Here is a 27,624-nt window from a genome sequence, read left to right as displayed (position 1 = left end):
TGTGGAGGCAGGCGTTTCTCGTTTCCATAGTAACCGTTGGCACAAGCACTTCCTTCTGCCCGAAATGCTTTCCCAAACTCTACATCTCCAACCTCTCACAACTCCCTACGGCAGTTCCTTTTTCTAAATTTTGGTAGATCTGGCATTGCAGGACTCCTGGCTTCCCAACCACCTCACATTCTGCAGCACTGCGGGTGTCTCGGCCTCTCCTAAAGTCTGCCCAGTCGCCCTGTGCCTGCGTCCTGCAGCCAGGCCGGGGTGTGGCTTGTCGCCGCAGGCCGGCTGCGCAGCCCACAGTCTCCGCCCTCAGGGAGGCCTGGGGACCGATGTCGGTCTTTAATGGCGGCTGGTGCTCAAGCTTGGCTGTTCCCCTCACCCGTGGAAACTGCCCAGCCGGGCACTAGCCCCGCCCCCTACCCATCAGCCCCCGGCGTTCGCTGCCAACTGGCACTGCCAATCTGTCGCTCTGTCGTCATCACACCGCTGCGGAAGTCTCTCCGGGCCCAGAGCCACGCCTTCCCGGCGCGCGGCCTTGGATACCTGGCGGCCTCTGGCCTCAGGTAAGGAGAGGTGGGGTTGCACGGGCGGGCAGGGCGCTGGGCGACCTGGGCATGATGACCGCTTCGTGGTACTGCTCTGGAGAGCTCTAGGCCGGCCTTGTGGGAAACCCGAGGTCGGCAGAGGTAAACTGAGGCCGCGTGAATGGGCTGGGGAATGGTCCTGGAAATGATCTAGACTCTCTAGCTCCGCAGACTTGGCGGAGTTGTCTGCGGATTATGAAAGAACCCTGGACGGGGCCGGGCCGTGGTGGCGCAGACCTTTAATCCCAGCACTCGCGAGGCAGAGGCAGGCGGATCTCTGTGAGTTTGAGGCCAGCCTGGTCTGCAGAGCGAGTTCCAGGACAGGCTCCAAAGCTACATAGAGAAACCCTGTTTCTAAAAACAAAACAACAGCAACAAAAAGAAATTAAAAAAGAACCCTGGACGAGGAGCCTTGTCTTAGACTCAGCTATCATCGGTGCTGCCCTTTTTTCCTCATGCTGACAAAATTTGATTAACCTAGTAAGGTTATTGAAGAGAAAATAAGAGAATAAGGTTGGACCTCATTCTACACAAACATTGTTTATTATATTGTTATTGTTATTATTATTATTATTTTTTTTTTAGCCTTTTCCTGTCCTTAAGGAAACTCATTTCTAATTCTAATAGGACAGGACCCCAGATCTACTGCTCTTACCGGGGGCTAAACATACAATAAACCGCTAACTCGAAGTGTATTCTCCCTTAAGAGCCATTCAATAACCAAAGAAGGTTATTCGCTATTCCCAGAAATCTGCTCTTTAACAAAACAAAACAAAACAACAAAAACCATGCCAGAAGCAGAAAAATATAAATCCCAGCACTGTGATGCTTGGGTTCGTGTTATGGAGTACTATAGTAATAAGTCAATGTCATCACTAATGTGATCATTAAGACTTTCCATTCAGGAAACTGGAGGAGGCAGGAAACTGCATTGTATGTACACAAAATGAAAACAAGCATGCACAGGATGGGATGGAACATAAAAATACAGCTCTGTCATGTGGTGAAATCAACATGACAGAATTTTTTATTTCATTGAAGGGGTTAAGTATGTAGCTTAGCTATACTGAGTGCCTGCATGAGGCCCTGGGTATCCGGTCCACAGCACAGAAAAAAAAAAAAAAAAATGCCATTGGAAAGGCACCAGCATGGTGGCAATGTGCCTGTAATCTCATTGCCCGGGAAACTAAGGCAAGACATTAACCCTCCGTTACATAGTATATTAGAGGCTAACCTGGGCTGAGACTGTCTCAAAAGAAAAAAATATATATTGAAGTTTGTAGTTGGAGTTTTCCTGCCTGGCCCATAGTCAGGACAAATCTCTCTCACCCGCCAGTCCCACAGTCGCTCAGACCCAACCAAGAAAGCACACAGAGACTTATATTGCTTACAAGCTGTATGGCCGTGGCAGGCTGCTTGTTATCTACCTTTTCTATCTTAAATTAACCCATTTTTGTTAGTCTATACTTTGCCACATGGCTTGTGGCTTACCAGTGTCTTTACATGTTGCTTCTCAAGGCGGCGGCTGGCGGTGTCTCTCCAGCCTTTTACTTCCCAGAATTTTCTTCTCTCTTGTCCCGCCTATACTTCCTGCCTGGCCACTGGCCAATCAGAACTTTATTTACACAGAGCGATATCTACAGCACTTCCCCTTTTCTTTTTTTTTTCAGAGAAGTTATTTCATATCAGCTTTGAAAACATGGATTGGTATTGGGCAGTCTTTTAGTAATTTAGGAAAAAATAATGATGCCCATTTTGAGGGTCAAAATAAGTTTCAAATGGACCAAGAGTGTTTTTCATTTTTAATTTACATTTATTTGTTGTGTATGTGTGGGAAGGAGCACATGCCATTGAGTACTTGTGGAAGTCCAAAGACAACTTGCAGGGGTCATCCTATGGGTTTTCAGGCCTGGTGGCAAGTGCCTTTAACTATGGAGTCATCTCTCCAGTCTGTGGATGGAGCCAAATTTCAGCGTTAAAAAATTATATCACATTTGCCTGCACAAGACCTATACCAAATTGGGCCTGTCAACATTGTCTCCTGGAGAGGGGAGGGCTCAAGAGGCCATTTCCATCACGGTTCCGGAAATTTATTTCTGGAACTTTCCATTTAAATTTTCAGACCACATTTAACCTCTGTTAGCCCTTGAAAAGCAAAATCTCAAAAAACAAACAACAACAACAACAAAAACAAAAAGAAAAAAAAGAAAAACATGGATAAGAATATTATCTGTTTTGTTGGTAAAGATGACAAAAATAGTGTTGTATGGGAACAAATTGTTAATGGAAGTAAAAATTACTAGTATTTTGAAGAGCAGTTTGTACATTTTTAAACCATTCAACAGATAGTAATCTGATGCTGCAAAATATATAAAATGTCACAACCAAAATGTTTTTAGAGAGATGGAGACATGGCTCAGCAGTTAGGGGACATACTGCTTTTGCAGAGGACCCTGGTTTGGTTCCCAGCACATATAACCATTTGTAAGTCTACCTCTAGGGGATCTGCTTTCTGGCCTCTGTAAGCACATGTACATACACATACATACATATAAATAAAAATAAAATGGGTCTAACTGGGAATACAGGCCTTTAATCCCAGCACTTGGAGGCAGAGGCAGGTGGATCTCTGTGAGTTTGAAGTCAGCCTAGTCTACATAATGAGTGTTAAGACAGCCAGAGCTACATAGTGAGACCCTGTCCTGAAAAATAAATAAAATAAAAATAAATAAAATTAACCTAGAAATGTCTTTAGTATTTTACTAACAAAATTGAAAACATATTACTAAATTTATGATTGGTTAAATATTTGTGTTATGTCCTTAAAACAGACTACTATAGTTATTTGAAAGAATTGGTCTATATGTATCGACAGGAAAGGATGTCAAATACATGGTATGTTTTGGAGTAGCATTGTAAGATTTTATTTCATAAAATTAAGTTATGCCTGAAATGATGTCACTCTACATGTGACAGTAGTGAGCAGTGAGGAATTACTTTGGAAATATGACCTCAGTATACAACAGGAGGGTGGTGGTAAGCAAGGTCATGAAATTAGGCTGGTAGGAGAGCCAGAGAACATCCTGAAAGCTAAAGCCAGGCACAGACTGGATTGAGTTTGGCCACTGGTTTTTCAGCTATGGTTATGCATTTTACTCTCAAACTTTGAGAATCATTAGGGTTTTATATGTATCCTTCTCCAGCGTTATGGGGCACTATTAAAATGCTGCATCTCTGGTTTGTCTTTATCTGTAAGGTAACCATGGAGAAGGAGGTCCGGAGTACCATTCTTTTCAATGCATACAAAAAGGAAGTGTTTACCACCAACACTGGCTACAAATCTTTGCAGAAAAGACTTCGGAGTAACTGGAAAATTCAGAGGTGACCATGATCTTGGACACTGCTGAGTGATAATGGTGGCCTGATGGTAGAACTGAATAGTCATTTCTTAACTGCGGTTGTTTAGGCGGGAGGGCTCAATTTAACGACTGCTCGGTCGATATTTTGAAGGTCAGACTGAATATTATTAAATTGCCCCTCATAAAAAAACATTCATTATAATTATACATATGTATTTTAAGATGTCAGTGTTTTCTCCATATTTTGTACTTGATCTTAGCCAAAAGGCAGAGACGTTATTCTCCATATTTTAAGTTGGTTTAAAACTTCAATTTAGCTGGAGAGATGGCTCAGAGGTTAAGAGCACTGGCTGTTCTTCCAAAGGCCCTGAGTTCAATTCCCAGCAACCACAAGGTGGCTCACAACAACCATCTGTAATGCGATCTGGTGCCCTCTTCTGGCCTGTGGGGATATGTGCAGGCAGAACACTGTATAATAAATAAATAAATAAATAAATAAATAAATAAATAAATAAATAAATAAATAAAACAAAAAACCTTCAATTTAAGGAAGGAAAAATGAGAGTTAAATGAGAATGTCTTTTTAAATGTGCTTCCTTTAAATGTCTTTTTCCCCTTGTGGTCATGAAGATTGAACCTAACCCCTTACATAGGCTCAGCAAGTACTCTACTGCTAAGTTATGCCTCCAGTCCTTAAATGTTTTGTTTTGTCATTGAGTGAAAACATGTAGTCATGTGAGTTAAGGTTAGAGCCAGGCGTGGTGCATGTGCCTGTGGTCTCAGCACTTGGGAGGGAGCGTAAGTGGAATAGGAGTTCAGGGTTAAACTGGGCTGTGCAGTGAGTTTGGGGCCAGCCTGGACTGTATGAGACTCTGTCTTAAAATGTAGATAACTTAATGGAAGAGTTGATTGAATTAATATTTGGAAGACTTCTTTGTACTTTAGTGTGAGTTAACTTGAACTCCTTTGATTACTGGGAGTATCTGAACAGGGGCCAGATGCCTCTAGGGCGTTTGTGAAGGAGCCTCTCACTATGAGAGAGAGGCTTTCTAGGCCCCTAACTGTCTCAGCCTTTATGGTGCTATATAGTCAAGAGGCTAAAATAACTTATAAATTGGTTTAAATTATGGATCTAACTTGCTTTTAAAATCGTATTTCCAGCTTAAAAGATGAAATCACATCTGAGAAGTTAATTGGGGTAAAACTGTGGATTACAGCTGGACCAAGGGAAAAATTTACTGCAGCTGAGGTAAGGAATATTTATACAGAATATTCACATAGAAAATAAGAGAGGAGGCCAGGAGCAAGCAAGGGCCTAAAATTGTGGATTTGAGTCTCCTTTCTACACCTACTATGTTGCCTTAGAATAGACATTTCCCCTTTGTGGTGATGAACTGTGGTAATAACTCAGAGTCCTAAACCCACAGGGAAGGTAGATAAGGGTCCAGCACATGTCTTTGCCTTCGTTTTACTTTGAACATAGGAAAACTCCTGTGTAGCCCAGGATGGCCTCAAATCTGTGATCCTCCTGCATCCACCTTCTGAGTGCTGGAATTACAGGCATGCACCACCATGCCCAGCTTATCAATACATTTAAACCCATAACAACAAAGTTGGCATTTATAATACAGGTGGATGCCAGTCCTAAGTGCTGGGTCCTCTTACAGGTGTGTTTATGCAGTGCTGGGGACTGAAACCAGGACCTAGTACCTGCAAAGGAGGCACTTTTTTTTTTTTTTTTTTTTTTTAAGATTTATTTATTTATTATGTATACAGCATTCTGTTTGTATGTATGTCTGCACACCAGAAGAGGGCATCAGATCTCATTATAGATGGTTGTGAGCCACCATGTGGTTGCTGGGAATTGAACTCGGAACCTCTGGAAGAGCAGTCAATGCTCTTAATCTCTGAGCCATCTCTCCAGCTCAGAGGAGGCACTTTTATCACCTAAGCTACATCCCTGGCCCCTGTTTGAGCATTTTAGAGCTTTAATGTTCAAAGGTAGACTTGGAGATAGATCTTTTTGTGTGTTTTTGTTTTGTGTTTTTGTTTTTTGAGACAGGGTTTCTGTGCATACTACTGGCATCCAGAATCTCTCTGTGTAGACCAGGTTGGCTTCTAACTCACAAAGATCCTCCTGCTTCTGCCTCTCCTGGGATTAAAGGCATGCACCACCACACCTGGAAGAGATAGATCTCATATAGTGAGAAAATTTTATACTATTCTGTGAACATTTAAATGTTTATAGATTCGAAGTGTTTGTTTCTAGTTACTTAAGGCCTTATTCATGGTATAGTTATTTTAAACAAAAGTCTTTTGACCATATTCATAGTTTGTTTTTCCCTTCACACAGTTTGAAGTCCTGAAGAAGTTCCTTGACAATGGTGGGGATATCCTTGTGATGTTGGGAGAAGGAGGAGAATCCAGATTTGATACCAATATTAACTTTCTTCTAGAAGAATATGGAATCATGGTTAATAATGGTGATTATCATCCTACTACATTTTATTTATTTGTGTGTGCATGTCCGTGCCATGATGTACATATGGAGGTCAGAGGATAGTGTGGGGGAGTTGGTTCTCTCCTTCCACCATGTGGATTTCAAGATTCAAACTCATGATGTTAGGCTTGGTGGCAAGCACCTTTACTTACTGAGCTGTCATTGGTTTGGTTATTATTATTTTAAACAAAGGTATTGATTGCCTATGTTTGTATCATAGCTCTCTTGATCTGCTGGTGCACTGGGAAAAACTCAACCAAGATGGTGTGGTCACCCATTCTGAGCTCACTAGTACACTGAACCTTTGGTAAAATGGGAAGGATTTGAACAGAGTTCTAGGTTCCTTTTTTTTCTTTTCTTTTCTTTCTTTTTTTTTTTTTTTTAAGCTTTATTTATTTATTATGCATACAGCATTCTGTTTGCATGTGTGCCTGCAGGCCAGAAGAGGGCACCAGATCTCATTACAGATGGTTGTAAGCCACCATGTGGTTGCTGAGAATTGAACTCAGGATCTCTGGAAGAGCAGTCGGTGCTCTTGACCTCTGAGCCATCTCTCCAGTCCCTCTAGGTTTCTTTTTTATTTCAAAATTTGGATGAGTCTGTATCAATCTTGTTTCTAATCTAAAGTGTACCTTCCTCTTTTGCTCCATAAGATGCTGTGGTTAGAAATGTCTATTACAAGTATTTCCATCCTAAGGAAGCTCTGGTTTCAGATGGAGTGTTGAACAGGTAAGGGTGTTGAAAAACAGCATTCCCTTCATGTGGCTTCTGTTCTTCTCACATGCCTTTTCACTGCCACACCTCCCTCTCTTCTCGGCCTTTTTCCTCTATTCATTTCTTATTCTCCAAATTATATTCTTCCATCTTTGGAAACTTCACATTTACCTTTGGTCAGGATACTCTGCCCTCCAAGTAAAAGAAAACCCTGTCCAAGCAGGATTAAACAGTAAAGAAACTTTATTGCTTTGTGTCACAGGAAGTGCAGATGTGGGGTAGGCTTTGAGTATGGCGTGACTAAAGGCTCACAGCCTTAGGACCACAGTTCCTTTGCTCTCAGCTTTGCATGCCTGTGTGTTTGTCAGGGTTGTCATCTTCTCCCCCCACTTTATTTTATTTATTTATTTTTTTTTTTGACCAGGTTTCCGTATGTAGCCTAGTCTGGTCTCAAACTTGTGATCTTCCTGCCTCACCCTCCCAAGTGCTGGAATTACAACTGTGTACCATTCCAGCAAGTTTTAACAGGTTCCCCAATCATACCTACTCACCACACCATCTAGAGGTATCGTGATATGATTTGGTCTCACTGTTCCTCCAAGGTTTGCTGTTTGAGCCGCCCCAGGTCCCATGCCCATCCCAGGCTGACCCTGAGTTCACCTCATGGACACTGAGACTGCATCAGCTTTCATTGCTCTGGGTTCTAAAACAGATGAGGGCTTTAGAATTGCAAAATGCATACGCGAGGTGGCAGTATCAGATGCCTCATGAGCTTTTCCCATGTTGAATGTTGTTCATTCTACACTTGAGCTTGCCACATGCAGGGTTCTGCTGACCCTAGTAGTGTAGAATGTGGACCTAGGATGTAGACCCCTTCCTCAGGACTGCAAATGGAGGCACTGAGACTGTGGTGTACACACCTGTAATCCCCACACTGGGGAGTCTAATACAGAAGGATTGGCTCAATTTTGAGGCTAGCCTGGGCTAAGTAGTGTGTGCCAACCAGTGTTTCATGGAGGGACCTCCTTCCTTCTGTCTTCTCTTTGGTATGATAGATTCATTCTTTGAGAATTTCATACAATGTATTTCAATCATATTACCTCCCTCCTCCTCCTAATTCCTCCCAGATCCACCCCATCTCCCTACCCCTTGCAACTTTATCCTCCCTCTTTTTTTAAGACTTTCTTCCTAAAATAACAAAAAAGGAACTGAACGGAGTATTTGACCAGTTGATTTCTTTTTTGAGTCAGTCTCACATAGCCTAGACTAGCTTTGAACTCCTGATCTTGCTACTTCTCCCTCCCAAGTGTTGAGATTTCACAAGTGTACCACCAGACTTTTTTATGTGGTCTTAGGGATTGAACTTGGCCTTGTGTGTGCTAGGCCAGCACTCTTCCAAGGAGCTGTGTCCCCAGTTTAAGCCTAAGTTTTTTGTTGTTATAGTCACTTTGGTTTTTTTCTGTTGTTGTTGTTTTGTTTTTATTTTTATTTTTATTTTTTTTTTTGGAGCTGAGGACCGAACCCAGGGCCTTGTGCTTGCTAGTCAAGCACTCTACCACTGAGCTAAATCCCCAACCCTGTTGTTTTGTTTTTAGAGACATCATATATAGCCTTAGGTAGCCTAGACCTCACTCTGTAGACCAGACTGGTCTGGAACTCACAGAGATCTGCCTGCTTTTGCCTCCCTATTGCTGGGAATAAAGGCCTACACCATCAAGACAGGGTTTCCTCTAACAGCTCTGGCTGTCTTGGAACTCCCTTCATAGACCAGGCTAGCCCCGAACTGAGATCCACCTGCCTCTGCCTCCCAAGTGCTGGGATTAAAGGCGTGAGCCACCATTGCCTGGCTAAGCCTGATTTTTAATGTTAATTTTTGCAAGTGTCTAAAAAGAATGTGGGTATATGGTTGTATGCTTTTATTTACTTTTTAAAAACTGCCAAGTACAGAGTCCTTGTGTCTGGTTCATATTTACTGCCGATGAAGGCAGTGTGAAATCGCCAAACTGCTTTGCTTATTAGATTTTAATGTTTTTCTTTTAGGGAAATTAGCCGAGCTGCAGGAAAGGCTGTGCCTGGAATCATTGATGAAGAGAGCAATGGAAACAATGCCCAGTGAGTGTGTTTCTGCAGCTCCTTGACGAGGAAGGATCTCTTACTTCCAAGAGTTGCCTTTTTCAAAATGAAGAGTTTTCTGGTTATAAAAGTAATTCCCACCAAAAGAACTCCAACTACCACCAGCAAAAACCCAGTTGGGAGCTGGAGAGATGGTTTATTGGTTAAAATAGCATACTGCTTTTGCAGGACCTGAGGTCACTTCTCAGCATCTATCTCAGGTAGCTTCCAGTTACCTATAACTCCAGCTTCAGGGAATCTGAAGCCCTGTGCTGGACTGTGTGGGCACCTACACACACACACACACATGAGGAAAAACCAAGAAAATAAACTAAAACCCCAACCCATGGTACTGCTTAAAAGGAAGCAAAGGACTTCTGCACTGTAAATCTGTGCTCTTCCTATCCAGAGCTCATTGTGTCTTAAGAGTATGGAATTTAGATTTCCAAGTTGGTTGGTTGATTTTTTTTCCCCCACATATAATGATATAACTAAGTACTTAATTACTTTAAATGACTGGATCAAGTTAGCTACATCCTAATTTATCTAAGTAGTGGTAAATGTAATTGCCCAACTTCACATGACTAATCTGTTATCAGAACTTAGATTCAGTCCTATGTGGTTTGTGCCAGAATTTACTTTTTTGTTTGTTTGTTTGTTTTTGTTTTATGAGACAGGGTTTCTCTGTAGTTTTCTGTCCTGGACTAGCTCTGTAGACCAGGCTGGTCTCCAACTCACAGAGATCCACCTGCCTCTGCCTCCCGAGTGCTGGGATTACAGGCATGCGCCACCACCGCCCGGCCAAATTTACTTTTTTTGAGACAAGGTCTTGCTATATGTTCCAGGCTGGCCGGGTACCTGCTGTGTGGTGTGAGCTGGCCTCACCTTCTTCTTGTGTCAGGCCTTTGAGTACTAGGATTACAGATGTATGCCACATGCCCTGCCAGAGGCTGTACTTGGTTGGTTTTTATTATATTTTTACTTATTGGGGAGGGGTGTTGTGTACACATGTACAACAGCATGTATGTGGAAGTTGGAGAACAGCTTGCAGCCATTCCCTCCTTCTCCTGAGTGAGGACTGAAGTCGGGACTGGTGGCAGGTCTTCTCCCCTGCTGCCCATCCCATGGCTCCTCCGTTCCGTAACCACCGGGTGTGTGTGCTTTCTTATAGGGCTCTCACCTTCGTCTACCCTTTCGGTGCCACACTGAGTGTCATGAAACCCGCAGTGGCTGTTCTGTCCACAGGCTCGGTCTGCTTCCCACTTAACAGACCCATTTTGGCTTTCTATCACTCGAAGGTATTAACTTTCTTAGATGTGTGAGGGGTACTATTTTGTTATCGAAGTAATAAAACTAACTTTGTGGTGGGCACATGCCTTTAATCCCAGCACTTAGGAGACAGGCAGTTAGAGCTGTGTGAGTTGAATTCTAGGCCAGCCTGGTCTACATAGTGAGTTCTGTTTTGGATTTAAACACACACACACACACACACACACACACACACACACACACACACCCCAAAATAATAGTAGTAATACTTTTCCTGTGAAATATTTGCTTTTTATGAGATAGAAGCTGGTCTGTTTTCCCACTGAACAATTGGATTTATTTCTAATTATCTGTAATTATGACCATGGATTGTGTGTAGACTCTCTGTATGTTTTGTATTGTTGGTAGGTTTTGTTTTATTTTGTTTCCTTTTAAAAAAAAAATTTTTTTTTTTGCTTTTGGATGTGTGTATGGTGTGTGTGTGTGTGTGTGTGTGTGTGTGTGTTTACATGCATCTGCATTTGTGTGTATGAATGTGGGCACATGTATTCATTGGCACACAAATGGAGGTCAGAGGACAACCTTGGAAGTTGGTCTTCATCCTCAACTTTGGGACAAAGTCTCTTGTTCTTCCTAGCTGGCTCACAAAATTCCAGGGATTTTCTTTTTCTCCACATCCCATAACCACACAGGAATGCTGTGGTTATAGATGTGTGTGCTACCTCAGCTGGCTTTATCTGGGTTCTGGGGATTCAAACTCAGGTCCCCATGCTCACACAAGTAGTTTTCCCACCAAGCTATCTCTTCAGTCTTGGCTGCAGATACAGACAATTTTAGTAGCAGTGTAGTATAAGAACTCACTTAATTGAAATCTAATCAACACTGATCGTCATCATTTTTTCATATTTATCAGAAAGGCAAAGATACTTCGTTTTCATTTGTTGGCAATTAGTAATGTAAGAGTTGCTGAGATGAGTCAGTAGTTAAAAGCACTTGCTGCTATTTTAGAGGCCCCAGTTTGGTTCCCAGGACCCACTTGGGGCCTCACAACTACCTGTAATTCTAGTTCCAGGGGATCTGATGCCCTTCTCTGGCCTGCACAGGCTGTTACATGCACATGGTGCACAGGTATTCATATAGATGAAGCACTCATATACATAAGTGAAAAACAAGTAAGTCTTTAAAAATAAATAACAGTAAAGGGTAATAGTTTTCATAGTTGATACTTTTCAAAGTCTTCATGTGAATTGGCATTTATTGGTGTATCAGACATTTGCTAATGTGATAAATAATACATGCAGTGTGTTTCAGGATCTAAGCATCTGACATTGCTTTGTCACCAACAGAACCAAGGTGGGAAGCTGGCAGTGCTTGGCTCATGTCACATGTTCACTGACCAATATTTGGATAAAGAAGAAAATAGTAAAATTATGGTAAGCTTTTCTCTCTCATCAAATTAATGTCCACTTCCATGTCGTTAGAAAATACTGGAAAGTATGTTTATTATTCATCTACATGAGTTGTGCTGAACATATTAGACGCCAGGCACTAAAAATACAAGCTGAGTCGGGCATAGCGCGTGCTTTATAGAAGTTTATGGTCTGTCAGGAGAGTGGCATACAGATTGGGGAAGCACGCTGACTTGGAGTGATGGCTGACTCTGGGAAAGTCATGAGGAGCAAGGGGTAAGCAAGTAGCTTAAGCTTACGCTGAAAGCACACGGAGCTTTTGTAGGGTTTATGGCAGCCGTGGTGGTCCTCAGACCCCTCCAGATGGGTGGACGCTGGGAAGGAAGAGGGTAACCAGAGCAGTTAGGAGGCCGATGGAGTCACCCCGGCAAGTAAGGACGGTGACTAAGTGAAGGTTGTGACTAGTGAATGTAGCAAGGGCTGACAGCATGAGTTAGTGAGGGGTATGTATAAGACTCATCGATGATGAGGAATGAACTAAGAGCATGGCCTTTGGTCTGTCTGCGTATCTGGAAGAGTGTGTGTCTTGTGAGCAAGCTAATGGGGAAACAAGTAGTTTCCTAGTGCCTGCTAGACCTGAACACCGTAGAATTCCAGCAATCACCTGCCAGAGGAAGATGTGGCCACTGAGCTTCTCTGTTAGTGGGACGAGCCCTGCTAGTCTTACACGGTAGTAGGACTTAGAGATCTACTGGTTCCAGTGCCTCTGACTGTGCTCTAAAACCTAAGTGTCTGCTTTTGAAATGCTGAATTTTTTTGTTTTGTATAATTATGATTTTGTCATATCATAATAGCCGAAGTTAAAAAAGTGTGTTTTTAAGACTTTAGACTGTCATCCAAGTAAACAAAGGTTGCTTTAGGATTGTGAACAGGTTTTAGTAAGTTTTGCTTGTTACATGTTAGAATACCCTAAAGCAAATGATAATAAAGGTTGCATAGACTGGGGCGGTGGTGGCGCACGCCTTTAATTCCAGCACTCGGGAGGCAGAGGCAGGTGGATCTCTGTGGATCCAGGAAAGGCACAAAGCTACACAGAGAAACCCTGTCTCAAAAAACCAAAAAAAAAAAAAAAAAAAAGAAAAGAAAAGAAAAGAAAAAGAAAGAAAAAACACCTGTACACAAAAATTATGGGCTGGAGAGATGGCTTAGCGGTCAAGAGCACTGGCTGCTCTTCCAGAGGACCTGGGTTCAATTCCCAGCACCCACGTGGCAGCTCACAACTGTCTCTGACTCCAAGATCTGACACCCTCACAGACATACATGCGGGCAAAGCGCCAATGCAAATAAAATAAAAATAAATAAATAATTTTTTTTAAAAAGGTTGCATAGACTGGAGAAAACCTGTTAATTTCCAAAGATTTTACCTACAGAAGGCTGACCATCCTTCTTAAAATTACTAGTTGTCTTTTCTCCTCTTCTTAATTTGTCTAGCCTGACCTTGAGCCTTCCCAGACAGCCAGGTGTCTAACTATATTTATCATTTTAAATGCAGGATGTTGTGTTCCAGTGGCTCACAACAGGAGACCTCCACCTAAACCAGATTGATGCTGAGGACCCAGAGGTAGGAGACTGAATCTTCAGAAGACTGACGTGGAGAATGGGGCCAGCTTCTTAGAACCACTTCAGAGGAGTGGATGTCTCTTAACTCAGCCCCAAGTCGGTTGGGAAAAAAGAGCTGCTGCTTGGGGAAAGGAAGGGCACATTATAGGAGGTCAGATAGCAGTAGACAAAATAGATAATCATAGGATTAGTTGAAGCCAGTGCTTCCATATAAATATCAGGATTTAAAATTGACCCTCTAGGGCTGGAGAGATGGCTCAGAGGTTAAGAGCATGGCCTGCTGTTCCAGAGGACCTGGGTTCAGTTCCCAGAAACTACATGGTGGCTCACAACCATCTGTAATAATAAAACTGGTGCCCTCTTCTGGCATGCAGGCATACATGCAGGCAGAACATTGTATACATAATACATAAATAAATACATCTTTTAAAAAAATTGACCCTCTGGAAGATTGCTGGGCTAGAGAGATGGCTCGGTGGGTAAAGGCCCTTGTTGTCAAACCTGACAGCCTGAGTTCAATCCAAGGGACCCGCATGATAGAAGGAGAGAGCCAGCTCCTGTGTATTGTCCTCTGACTGCCAGCTGCATGCCTTGACCCATGTGTCCACACACACAATAAATAACTGAAATGCAAAGTAACTGTAAAAAGAGAACAAGCTAGGACAGCTAGTCATCCTGGGAGAAACTTTATGTTTCTGTTTGGATGTGGGAGTCTTGATGACCGAACTAGGATTTCAGGGAAGGCCTCTGGCCAGGAAAGTGAAAAGAGATGGCCTGCTTGTTTCTGTCCTCCGGGTTGTGTGTTGGGCTGTGTCATGGCACAATTAGTCTCCTTGCCGTGCTCTCGCCCTTAGCCCACTGTCACATTGGAGACTGAAGTTGTTAAAGCTGCCCCATGTTGCTGGGAAGGGCAGTTATCTGTCTGTTTCTTGATTTAAAAAAGTTTGAGGATTGGGAGAAGTTGTTGGTTTCATTTTTGGTTTTGTATTTGTTTAGACTGGGTTTCACCGAGTAGTCTTGGCTAGCCTAGAACTCAATATGCAGACAAGGCTGTCCTTGAACTCACAGATAGCCACCCATCTCTGCCTTCCAAGTACTGGGATTAAATTGATGGTAGGGCTACAGAAAAAAAGTGAGTGCATTGTATTATTTCTATAATGTTCAGGCAAGTCTCCTGTGCTGAAGGTAAAGATTTTGTGAAACAGGACTAGCTGGTTGGTTGGTTTGTTTTGTGGTGGAGGTCAAATCCTGAGTTTCCCATATGTGAAACATTCAGTGTCTGAGCCTCCCCCAGCCCTTCAGATGACCAGCCTCTGTGGCTGTTCTTTGAGATAGAGTGGCCCATGCTTGCCTTGAGCTCGCAGCAGTCCTCCTGTCTCAGCTTCCTGAGTGCTGCCGAGATCATAGGCTGCACCGCCACATCTGGTTACATATCAGGGTTTTTTTTTCTTCTTCTTTAAGTTTTAATAAGTTTTCTATTGGGTAACTAATTAGGGGGCTCATCCCTGGGACTAGCTAATTCTCCTACTCTCAGCAGTAGCAGGCATTAGCTTCCTGTAGTTCTTTGTCTAGGGAGGGAAGCCTGTGAGAGCTGCCCCTTCCAAATTAGCATGTCTATTGGTTGATTGTTGTTTAGGCTGCCACTTTGTTGAGGCACCAACAAAGTGTAGCTTCCCTGTCATTTTTGGGAGACACAATCTCACAGCAGACTGCCTGGTCCTCTGGCTCTTACAGTTCCTTACAGTCATCCGCTCTCTCTTCCTCAATGTTCCTTGGGCCTTAGTACAGTTTTAAACTATTCCAAAATGATGGGATTATGAGCATAGACTAATAGGTAATACATTCACATAGTTCTGAGTTTAAAAGTCATACACTTTTTAACTCATAAATAGTCAGTCTTCCTTTTCTCTTTCAGCCAGGCTGTTCTGTTTCCTTCCAGTGACAGCAATCATAGTGTCCCATAGGTCCTTCAGAGATAGATTCTACTTAGGTAAGCTAGTCTGTGTGGGCATTTTCCTTCCCTCATCTTTTATGCAAATGATGTTATACACACTGTGTGTATACTGTCCAGCACCTTAAAAATGACCATTGGAGCTGGGCATGATGGCACATACCTGTTGTCCCAGAATTTGGGAGGTGGAAGGCAGAGGATCAGAACTTCAAGGTCAGCCTTGGTTAAGTAGTGAGTTCTAGGCCAGCCTTTGCTGTGTGTGTGATCCCTTTGGGATGGGGGGAGGGAGTGGGGAGGGGACGAAAATTACCAGTGAAACATTTCCCATGTTCTTTCTTGAAGAACCTTCTATCTGTTCCTTTTTCTTAAAGATTTACTTTATTTTTCTTGGGGTGTGTGTGTGTGCCTGCCACTATACTACATATGCAGATGCCCAAGGAGGCCAGAAGAACACATGAGATCCTGTGAAGTTAGAGTAATAGGTAGTTGTGAGCCATATGAAATGGGTACTGGAAACCAAACGCTGGTCCTTGAAAAAGCTCTTAACAGCTGAGCCATGTTTTCCCTTTGCTTATACTGCCCTTTATTAAACAGTGTCCTCTTGAGATTGACATTTAGATTCTCCTGGTCTTTTACTATTATCAGCACAGAGCACATCATCACTGCTTCTGAACAGTGCTGGGGGATGTCCCTACCTAGGGGAGAAGGACTGGGATATAGTGTGCACAGGGTAGGCCTGTCTGCATTGGTACCACATACGCTCATGCATCTCTCATAGGAAAGAACAGACATGGCCTGGATGCTGGGGAGGGGGGTGGTGTATGTTGTAGTTGGAGTTTATGGACTTTTGCTTATCACCTCCAATTTCTCACTGGAATAATAAAAAAAGTTATTCATTAAAATAATCTTAAGGGCCGGGAGGTGGTGTTGCATGCCTTTAATCCCAGCATTCGGGAGGCAGAGACAGGGGATGTCTGTGAGTTCGAGGCCAGCCTGGTCTACAGAGTGAGTTCCAGGAAAGGCACAAAGCTACACAGAGAAACCCTGTCTCAAAAAACCAAATAATAATAATAATAGGCCGGGCGGTAGTGGTGCACGCCTTTAATCCCAGCACTCAGGAGGCAGAGCCAGGCAGATCTCTGAGTTCGAGGCCAGCCTGGGCTACAGAGTGAGTTCCAGGAAAGGCGCAAAGCTACAGAGAAACCCTGTCTCAAAAAGAAAAAAAAAAATCATCATCATCATCATCATCTTAAGGAAAATGGTTTTGGATGGTTGAAATGATAAAAGGGGTATTGCCTCAGATGGAGACATGAGTAAATTTGAGAGAAGTTGATTGCTTAGTATTCAGAGTGAAAGACCGTGGTAGTAAAAGGAGAACAGTTGAGTCAGCATGGCCCCAGCTGTGTTCAGCTACGTGTGTAATTGGAGAGTTGGACTCCGTCAACTTTGGGGTTCAGTCCAAAAGCTGTTTGCCTCTTCTGCTTGAAGTGTCTGGTGGGAGTTGTCAGCGATGGCAGCGGTGAGATCTCTCAGCAAGGAAATAGAGCTTTTATAGACTGAGACCTGAGATGGTGGATGCTTGTCAGAGTGAGCTCCCATTCACTTGTGCTGAAAGGAACTCTCTCTTGGCTTTTAGATTTCCGACTACACGATGGTACCAGACACCGCCACCCTGTCAGAGCAGCTCCGAGTGTGTCTCCAGGAGGGCGATGAGAACCCTCGTGACTTTACCACCCTCTTTGACCTGTCTATTTACCAGCTGGATACCACCTGCCTCCCCAAGGTCATCAAGTCAGTACTGAGGCTGCCTGGGCTCCACACTGCAGTCCACTGTTTGAAAACATGAGCCTGGAGATAGTAGTTAGGTCATAGTAGGTGTAACAGGAAAACGTGTCCTCAGATCTGTGATGAAATCAGTAGGGAAGTTGGTGTTGGGTGCATGGATGAAATAGAGGAACTATTACTAATTACTATCCCCCTGTGTCCCAGGATCTATAGGGCATTTAGGGTAAGGTAACCAAGACTTTTCTACTTTGCCAACAATTTTTCTGGGTTTAGCCTGAGTGCTGGGTTCCAAGAACTCCTTAGTAAACAGATATGTTTGGTCCTCTTTAAAGCACTTAAACAGAGCAGAGAGAGCACTGAGTCTCTTGGACTTGTCCATCACAGCCTATGAGGCTCACGCCCGCACCCTTTAAACCTCAGCTACTCTTCCTAGCTCCACTGTCAACGCTCCATCTGCAGCAAGTCTCCACTCTTCCTGACTCTGCATTTGACAGGCTGCTGCAGTATTGTGAGTGCTAAGCCCAGTTCAGTGGAAGAGTACTCACCTAACGTGTGAGGCTCCCAGATACTAGAAAAAATTGTTTTGACAGGATTGGGGATTTAGCTCAGTGGTAGAGCGCTTGCTAAGGCCCTGAGTTCGGTCCTCAGCTAAAAAAAAAAAAAAAAAAAAAAATCTGGAAAACAGATTGAAGCATGTGCCTCTGTTAGACTCTTTTCTAGTTTCCCACAGATTGGACCCTGGCCCTGTGTCTGTCTCAGCTGCTCCCTTGCCAGGACTTATATATACAACAAGGGTAAATTTACAGGCCTTTGTTCAGACAATGCTTCTTGCTGCAGAGTCTCCTACCCTAGTAGATTCAGTTCCTAAAATCATCTCATCCCTGACAGCACACAGCTTGGCAGACCCAGGTTCAAATAAAGAAGCATTTGTTGAGTGGGGTGCACTGGTACAACCTTGTTATATCAGCACAGGGTGCAGAGAGACTGAAGGAGGATGACTGAGTTCAGACTCAGCCCAGACTACATCTTACTTGTCTCTTAAAAAGTCCACTTTGGCAGCTGCTTCAAGTCTCTACACCTCTGCTTCCTCTTGCTTCAGTAATTATGCCACAGTCTAGAATGTTTTGAGGCCTAAATGAAATGAATTCAGCAACCCTGCACACTACAGGGTTAGGAAACATGTGGTGTGTAGTAGGTAGCTGTTCTCCACATGGTGTGTAGTGGGTAGATGCTCCCCACGTGGTGTGTAGTGGGTAGATGCTTACCACATGGTGTGTAGTGGGTAGATGCTCACCATGTGGTGTGTAGTGGGTAGATGCTCACCACGTGGTGTGTAGTGGGTAGATGCTCACCACGTGGTGTGTAGTGGGTAGATGCTCACCACGTGGTGTGTAGTGGGTAGATGCTCACCACGTGGTGTGTAGTGGGTAGATGCTCACCACGTGGTGTGTAGTGGGTAGATGCTTACCAGGAGTTGTCTTCCTCATGGGACTCTGTCCTTTTGTATTGTCTGTAACTCTGCTAACTAGTGCAACTCCTTGTCCAACTTAATTTTCTCCTTATTCTGTTCATTTCTGAGACAGGTCTGGCTTGTCTTGAACCATAACCCTCATTGCTAGGAGAGGTTCTCCCCCAGACACCTGAGAGTGTGCAGGCAGTGACTGAGAGCGTAGCTCAGCTGATTGACTCTCTCTAGCCACAGACCTCACCCCTGCCTGAGGTTGTAGACTCACTGGCATTTGCTTCTCTCACTTAATTTTGAAAGGCCACAAATATGTATTAAATGTACGTGTGAGGCCAGGTACAGTGGTGTCAGGCCTGTGATCCCCACCTACACTTGTGAGGCTGAGGCAGGAGGATCACATGTTGAAAACAAGTCAAACCCTGTCTCAAAAACACTAAATAGAATAAGGAGAAAAATTAAATTGGACTAGGAGTTGTGCCAGCTTGTAGAATTACATACAGTACAAAGGACAAAATGAATGCCAGGGACAGTGACGGCAAAGCAGAAGCCACAGCAGCCTCTTGAGCTTGGCACCTGAGTCTCTGAAGCCCTCGCCATTCTCCCCACTGTGCTGTGACAAAAGAGGACTCTAGCCCCTTTGGCCGAGTCTTTGCTGTCTCCTAAAGACTTTTTTTCTTGAGATTAGATTTTACATTGTACTTCAGATTGATGCGAAACATACAGTGTAGCCCAGACTGGCCTTGAACTTGAGATCTTTTGCCACAGCCTCCTGGATACTGGGAAGGCATGTCCTACACAAGCCTGACTCAGCTTAAGATACTTTGCAAGATAACTGTGTGACTTCTTTCCTCTCTCTCACTCAGGGCTTCTCTGACCAGCCCCACTTCTTGCCGCCTTCCTGTCTTTCTATCCTGGATTTGTTTTCTTCAGACTACTTACTAAGACTTGCATGTTACCTGGTTTTCTGTGTGTTTCTTCCATAGCATGTAGGTCCCAGGAGAACCCCCTTTGTCTCTCCTTGCTGTGGTGCTTATGACAGTTAAAGCTACCCAGTACATAGCAGACAGCGACTCAGTACTTGCTGAGAAAAGTGTTCCCATGCGAGTTAATATCATGAAGGTGTGTTCACTTACCAGACGCAGTCTCATACTGGACTGCTGTCTCTCGGTAGTGAAAACAGGTCTGGAAACACAGTGAGTCACAAGAGGCACAGCATGCATCAGGTAAAAACCAAATCCCATTGAGAGGACTGTTGACATTTAAAAGGAAGTTTTCCTTTCAGTTCTCAAATACTGTGTGATTCCCTAGAGAAGTATCTTAGAAGATATCCTGTTAGGCAGAGTAACACTTTTAAATTATTTTCCCTTTGCATTACTTTTTATTTAATTTTATGTGTCATAATTTGGTTTGTTTCTGTGATAAACACCATGACCAAAAGCAGCTTAGAGGAAAGGGTTATTTTATCTTATACTTCCTGGTCATAGTTCATCACTGAGGGAAGTCAAGGCAGGAACTCAAAGAAGGAGCTTGAAGCAGAAACCACGGAGGAATGTTGTTTCCTGGCTTGCTTTCTCTGGCTCATGCTCAGCAAGCTTCTTTATAAACTCTGGCTGTCTGCTCAGAGGATGGTACTGTTCACAGTGGGCTGGACCCTCCTGTGTCAATAGCAACCAAGAAAATGCCCCACAGGCCAGTCTGATGGAGGTGGTTCTTCAACTGAGACTCCTCCTTCCCAGGTGTGTCAGGTTGACAAACAAGACTAGCCACCACAGTGTGTGCGCGTGGCACATGTGCGTGTATGTGTGCATGTGTACCCATATGTGGAAGTCAAAGGATAACTTGCAGGAGTTGGTTCTCCCTTTTTACCATGTGGGTTCTGGGAATCAAACTCAGGTCTTCAGGCTTGGTGGCAAGTTTTATACCTGCTGAGCCATCTCGCCAGCCCAGAACAACAGATTTTGTTTTGTTTTGTTTTGCTTTGCTTTCTGGAAGTGCTGAGGCTAGAACCCAGGCCCTTGCACATGCTAGGCATATGCCCTGTTATTGAGCTATTTCCACGACTATTACAAAAACACACTGTGTATTTCTGAATAGTGTTGATGTGTGCTTTAACCACAGCGCCTTGCCTTTATTCCCACATTTTTGTCTTCTTACTGACGCAGGGCTCATGAGGAGCTAAATGTGAAACATGAGCCCCTCCAGCTCGTCCAGCCTCAGTTTGAGATGCCGCTGCCGGCCCTTCAGCCTGCGGTGAGTGATTGTGTTTGGGGGCCCTGCTGCAGAGCTCACTGTGTGCCCACCATGTGGGCACCTTCATAGAGTCCCAGTGCTCTGCCTCTAAGCATGTACAGACATCACTTCTGTGAGCATTCTGTAGGGACTTTTCCATGGGGGAAGTGCCCAAGGAGTCAGAGCATGGGCTTTCCTAGTTATTAAACTTTTCCATCTTGGGGCTCGGTGGTTGGAAGGCAGATATGAGACTGTCTGAGTGCCCTAATTACTTTTCTATTGCTGTGAAGAGACACTATAACCAAGGTAACTTATAAAAGAAAGCATTTAATTGGGGGATTGTTTACAGTTTCAGAAGGTGAGTCCATGACTGTCATGATGAGGAGCATGACAGCAGGCAGGTAGGCATGGCATTGGAGCAGTAGCTGAGAGCTTACATCTGATCCACAAGTAGGACATGGAGAGAGCACAAGACTGGGTCTGGTGTGGGTTTTTGACACAGCTCCTCCAACAAGGCCACACCTCCTAATCCTTCCCAAACAGTTCCACCCACATTCAAATACATGAACCTATGGGTGCCGTTCTCATTCAAACCACCACACTGGGTAAAGAGGTAGAAAATCCTTGAGACGCCTTCCCAGTCACTGGGCACTCAGATCCTTAGTTTAGTTTTAACAGCCTGGGGGCATACAGCCACTGTATGACTTACTCAGGAGACGTGAACAGACATGTTCACCCTAGAGAGCACTGATGACAGACCAAAAACATGATTCCACCCAAGTCTACTTTAGTAAGCCAATGAGTTTTTGCAGTAGCTTACTTACATGAGCATAGGTGAGGAGTTATTCATAGGAGGGCAGGAACAGGCTTACTCCTCAGCCAGCTGCATCACCAAAAAGCCCAACCCCAGCATAGATGAGTTTTCAGGAAAGCTGCATCTTGGAGTTTTCTGCCCACCTTGCAGGCAGTTCCACCTGAGAGTAGCACCCAACTCTCCAAGAAATGTATTGCTTAGTTAACCTCCAGATTGATTGTGAGTCTTATAATTTTGTGAGCTTCCTGAGACTTGTAGGTTTCCTAACTCATTTGTGTCTCTGTTTTCCCTTCTGGGGGGAATGTTTCAGTTGAGAAAAAGCAGCTACAGAACAGCAGCTATATGTAAGGCATTGTGCAACTTTTGAGTACTTTATCATCTTAGGGTTTCTATAACTTCAACAAAACACCATGACCAAAAAGCAATTTGGGGAGGAAGGGGGTTTATTTGGCTTACATTTCCACATTGCTGTTCATCACTGAAAGAAGTCAGGACAGGGCAGGGTCCTAGAGATAGGAGCTGATGCAGAGGCCATGGTGGGGTGCTGCTTACTGGCTTGCTTCTCATGGCTTGCTTGGCCTGCTTTCTTATAGAACCCAGGACCACCAGCCCGGGGTGGCACCACCCACAATGGGCTAGACCCTCCCCCATTGATCACTAATTGAGAAAATGCCTTACAACTGGACCTCATAGAGGCATTTCCTCAACTGAGGCTCCTTTCTCTCTGATGACTCTAGCTTGGGTCAAGTTGATATAAAAACCAGCCAGTACAATTATTAACCAAACTTGTGTTATCTTTCCCTGTCCCCATACATTCTGGCTTCAATTTGCTAACTTGGGATTGCTGATGGTGATGTTTATATTGTGGAAAGCATCAGGTTACTTATCATGAGAGCTGGTAGTTACCAGTTCACCAAGGGTCTACACCTATGAATGTTAAATTTAGCCATTTCTGCACTACATCTGCTTCTCCAATAACCTCTGTCCTAAAGAACACATAATAACTAGCTGGGTGTAATGATGTACACCTATAATTCAGGACTCAGGAGGCTATGGCAAGAGGATCACTAATTTGAGGCCACCCTGGGCTATACAAGATCCTGTCTCAGAACAAACAAAGGCATGATTATATAGGAACAAGTTGTGACATCAAATGTTCCACACCAGCCTAAGCTCTGGGATTTTGCTGAATTCATGGCACTGCTGTATTGGCTTGGTCAGTTTAGTGATGTAGTTAAAGCTGGTTCTGCTTGATTGCTCACAAGAGACTTGGCCTTACTTGACATAGGCCTAATGGATGAGGGCAGCTAGAGATGATGGAGTTGGGCTGGTTCCTCCCAGGGGAAGGGCTCTGTCAGCCTCTTGTTGCTTATTCTTCTTTGTCATGATCTGAGAGACTTTGTTTAAAGCCTGCATTTCCTCTAGGTCTTCCCTCCTAGTTTCCGGGAGCTACCACCACCTCCCCTGGAGCTGTTTGACTTAGATGAGACATTCTCCTCTGAGAAGGCACGTCTTGCTCAGATCACCAACAAGTGTGAGTATTAGCCAGTTCCATTGTTTTCTTTCTTTCTTTCTTTCTTTCTTTCTTTCTTTATTTATTTATTTATTTATTTATTTATTTATTTCTCTTTTTTTTTTTTGGTTTTTCGAGACAAGGTTTCTTTGTAGCTTTGGAGCCTGTCCTGGACTCGCTCTGTAGACCAGGCTGGCCTCGAACTCACAGAGATCCGCCTGCCTCTGCCTCCCGAGTCCTGGGATTAAAGGCATGGGCCACCACTGCCCAGCCCATTGTTTTCTTATGACCTTTATTTACTGTGAACCTCTGCAACGTGCTGTAAGCAAATGTTTAAAGATTGTTTATGGAGAACTGAATTTAAGCACATGGATAAAGTTGAACATGAATGCAGTCCTCTGAGGTCAGGTAATCTAGTGAATCAGAACATGATACAGAAAACTTCCAGCTCACTTTTGATCCCCATAGGCCCTTAGTTCTGACCAATTGAGTGACGGTAAGATGAAACTAACCTGGCTTCTACCCTACAGATCTGAGTCACAGGACCATTTAGATTAGAAAGAGCCACAGGCTGGCAAGATGGCTCAGCAGGTAAAGGTGCTTGTGAAAGCATGATTACCTGAGTTCACATCCTGGAACCCACTTACAGTAAGAGGAGAGAACCAACTTTATAAAAGTTGTCCTCTGACCTCCACATGGATGCCATGGACTAGCTGCTGCCCCAACACACATACAAATAATAATAATAAAACAGTTAAGTGTTCTTTAAAAAAAGAAACAAGAACAGAGAAAGAAGTCAGGGCCAAAAGACTTTTGTAGACTTTAAATCAGAGTGTCCTTCTGCTTGTTGAATCTCCTAATATGCTTTGCTTCTAGCACAGTGGACAGGCCTGCACCCAAATAGCAAGAGACACAAAATTAACCACTCATGTGAAGCAGTGACCCCAACCCCGGGAATACAATTTAAGGGGATGTATGAGCATACACAGATGACATTATTTATTTTTAAAATGCAGTGAGCTGTATATTGTGCATACATTTAATACCAGCACTCAGGAGGCAGAGCCAGGTGGATCTCTGTGAGTTCGAGGCCAGCCTGGTCTACAGAGCAAGATCCAGGACAGGCACCACAGAGAAACCCTGTGTCCAAAAACAAAAACAAACAAACAAACAAAAATGAAATTTGGAATATACTTCATGTTAACTAGCAAAGGAATGGTGGTCACTTGTTTCACATTTAATCTGTGGTGTGGAGCTTAGCTCATGTAATCCCAGCACCCGGGAGGCTGAGACAGGAGGATCCTTGTGTTCAAGGCCAGCCTGGGCTACAGTGTACAACCCTGTCCCAAGAAGAGCCGTAATAACTATCCATCTTAGATATGGGACTGCTAAGGAATGGCTTCACAGAAGTCTGTTGTAATTGCTGGTACATTTTTCTTGGTGTTTTTCTAATTTTCAGGGTGTGCGATGAAGGTTGAGATGGGCTCATATAGCTGACCTTGAACTCAATATATAGTTGAGACTGACTGAACTTTGGATCCTCCTGTGTCCTCCTCTCATGAGGCCCTGCTTCTTTTTGGCTTTTAAAACAGGGTTTCACAGGGTAATGTAAGCTGGTTCTGAAACTCAGCTGGGTCAGTTTGGCTGACCTCAAACTCAAGAATCCCCTGCCTTAGGTCTTTGAGGACAGATGTAAGCCACCTTGTATCATGGCTTGCTTTTTTATGATAATCTACAGTAAGCGGTGGGGTTTTGTTTTTGTTTTACTAAGGGCTGAACCCATGACTTTACTTTTCTATAATGGTCTTCCAGTGAACACCACTCCCTTTCTCCTGTACTAGACATTGAATCCTGGTGCTGCAGCCCAGTGCTCTACCACTGAACTAGATCCCTAGACTTCTATTTTTCTTTTATGTGACAGGCTCTTCCTGTGTCACCTAAGCTGGTCTCAAACTTGTAATCCTCTTTCCTCAGTCTCCCACTTGGATTCTGGGTGTGTACTACTGTGGTTAGCATAAATGCTATTTTGAACTTCATACATCACCTTTTCACAGTGGCCTTTATATTTAGAGCCTGGTAACTTGAGTTCCTTCCATTTCTTTTGTGCTTTGTGTTGTACCAGTGTTTGATTTGGGGAGTTGGAAATCCAGAACAGACGAGCTTTTTACTCTGATTAGGCTCGTCCTTTTAGGCTGGGCGTTTTTTGCTCACTCCTGTAATACCAGCGCTCAGGAAACTGAAGTCAGGCAGGAAGACTGTTACAAGTTTGAGGCCAGTCTGGACTATAACATGAGATTGTCTCACTAAACAACAACAAAATGTACCACTTTTGTCCTTATTTATGAAAGCACATCCAAGTCCCCAGAGTTGCCAGAATGTAAGTCCCATGATCATATCATTCTAGGAAGAATTGAGTAATCTCAAGAGGAAGGGAACACCTCAAACATGGTGTCTGCACTCTGGAAAGAGTGGGAATGAAGGGTTAATCAAACTGTGCTGTGTTTAGGTACTGATGAAGACCTCGAATTCTATGTCAGAAAGTGTGGTGACATTCTTGGAGTAACCAGTAAACTTCCAAAGGATCAGCAGGATGCCAAACATATCCTTGAGCATATCTTCTTCCAAGTGGTGGAGTTCAAGAAATTGAACCAGGAGGCTCACTGACATGGCGGCCCTTCAGGTGATGTCACCCATATAGACTGTTTACAACATTCATTAGTTCTGCAAGTACTTACCAAGTGTCTGCGGATGAACAACACATGACGATCCCTTCGAGACTGGGGCTTCTGTTCTGGCTGGAGGGTCCTAACACATAGTAGCAGAGCACATAGGCAAGCACTTAGTGGGCTAAAGGATGGTAAGTGCTGTGGTGTAGAAAAATTGAGCCAGGCCTGAGGGATCCAGTGCTCTGTAGAGTGAGCAGAGTTGGCCCAGTGCACATGGATGCCAGAGTCTGGGGCGCTGTGTGCTCCAGAGCCTTCAACTGTACTCGTGTGACACATGGTTGCTGTGGGCAGTAGGCTGAATCCCCATCCTGGAGTTGTGAAAACTTCATCCTTGGGTTAGAATCAACCATCAAGCCAGCTAATTCCCTCTTGTCCCAACTAACGGTGATTCCAAATGTCAAGTTACTGTTCAAGACACCAAAGAGTTCCTATTTCAGGCTCTGAACTGAAATAAAATACAATTAAATTCTGTGTTTACTGTCTCATCCTGGAACATGATTTTGATGTGAGTGGAATGACATTTCAGGACTTCTGGACTGCGCCTCTTAAAGCACCTTCTGTCTGCTGACTGTGGTTTGGAATTCATCCTCCCTACTAAAATGTCTGTACTTTCTTTTCTCTAAGCAGCGGAAGGTTTGTGCAGCCTCTGTGGTACCCAGATGGAAGAGGTGATTCATTTGCTTGAATTAAATCTAGGACTGAACTTTTATACTTTATGAAATAGTCTGTCATTAATATCTTTTTTTTCTCCTCATTTCTGCTCAAGATTTGAGTCCTTTATTGAAGATATACTGAATGATCAAACTTGTTAAAATACTTTACAGACTTCTGGGCTGGTTCAAAGTCAGATGAAAGCCTAGCAGGAAATAACTGCTTAAGCTAAAGCTGACTCTGTGGACTAATTTGAAAGAATACGAAAGAAGCTGAACATGTGGTCCATGCCTTTAATCTCAGCACTTGGGGAGAGGCAGGTGGATCTCTGTGAGTTTGAGGCCAGCCTGGTCTACAGAGTGAGCTCCATACATAGTAAGACCTAGTCTCAAAAAGAAAGATTTAAAAAAGAAAAAAAAGAAAGAAAGAAGTAACTAGCAAATGGCTGAAACTCGTTAACAGAAGCTAAGATGTGCGGCTGCCAAGTCTGTACATGTGATCGTTGGAGCCACTGGAACAGCTGTCAAAAATGACGCTGTTAGCATGGCTCATGCAGCACTCGGGAGGCAGAGACCAGAGGTATTGTGCAAGTTCAAGGCCAGCCTGATCCATATAGTGAGTTCTGGGTTAGCCAGGGGTGCATGTGAGACTCTGTCTCAAAAAGAACTGGAGGTTGGGGATTTAGCTCAGTGGTAGAGCGCTTGCCTACCAAGTGCAAGGCCCTGGGTTTGATCCTCAGCTTCAAAAAAAAAAATAGAGTCTTTACATGCCTTCAAACGCATTAAAAAAAAAAAGAAGAAGAAGAACTGGATGGTGGGGAGAGGAGAACAGAGAACATTTTGAGGCATTTTAAACTGGAAAAGATTGGGGGTATGACTCAGTGGTAGAACACTGGCCTGTAATGTTCAAGACCTTATTTTCAGCCC

General features: G+C 43.7%; 1 protein-coding gene across 1 annotated transcript; it reads left to right on the top strand.

Moving 5' to 3' along the window:
• The first annotated feature begins 336 nt into the window (after positions 1-336).
• Ift52 (intraflagellar transport 52) lies at positions 337-26,763 on the top strand. Its single transcript, XM_036185071.1, has 13 exons — positions 337-560; positions 3,838-3,962; positions 5,102-5,189; positions 6,294-6,423; positions 7,094-7,169; positions 9,195-9,266; positions 10,438-10,564; positions 11,882-11,968; positions 13,497-13,565; positions 17,152-17,306; positions 20,928-21,015; positions 23,234-23,342; positions 25,828-26,763. The coding sequence occupies exons 2-13, from the start codon at positions 3,844-3,846 to the stop codon at positions 25,983-25,985; spliced, it is 1,278 nt and encodes a 425-aa protein (XP_036040964.1). The 5' UTR covers positions 337-560; positions 3,838-3,843; the 3' UTR covers positions 25,986-26,763.
• Positions 26,764-27,624: the final 861 nt, after the last annotated feature.

Source organism: Onychomys torridus, chromosome 4, assembly GCF_903995425.1.
Source record: "Onychomys torridus chromosome 4, mOncTor1.1, whole genome shotgun sequence".
NCBI classification, from domain to species: Eukaryota; Metazoa; Chordata; class Mammalia; order Rodentia; family Cricetidae; genus Onychomys; species Onychomys torridus.
Note: the sequence above shows the minus strand (reverse complement) of the source record. Positions and strands in the feature narration are given on the sequence as shown.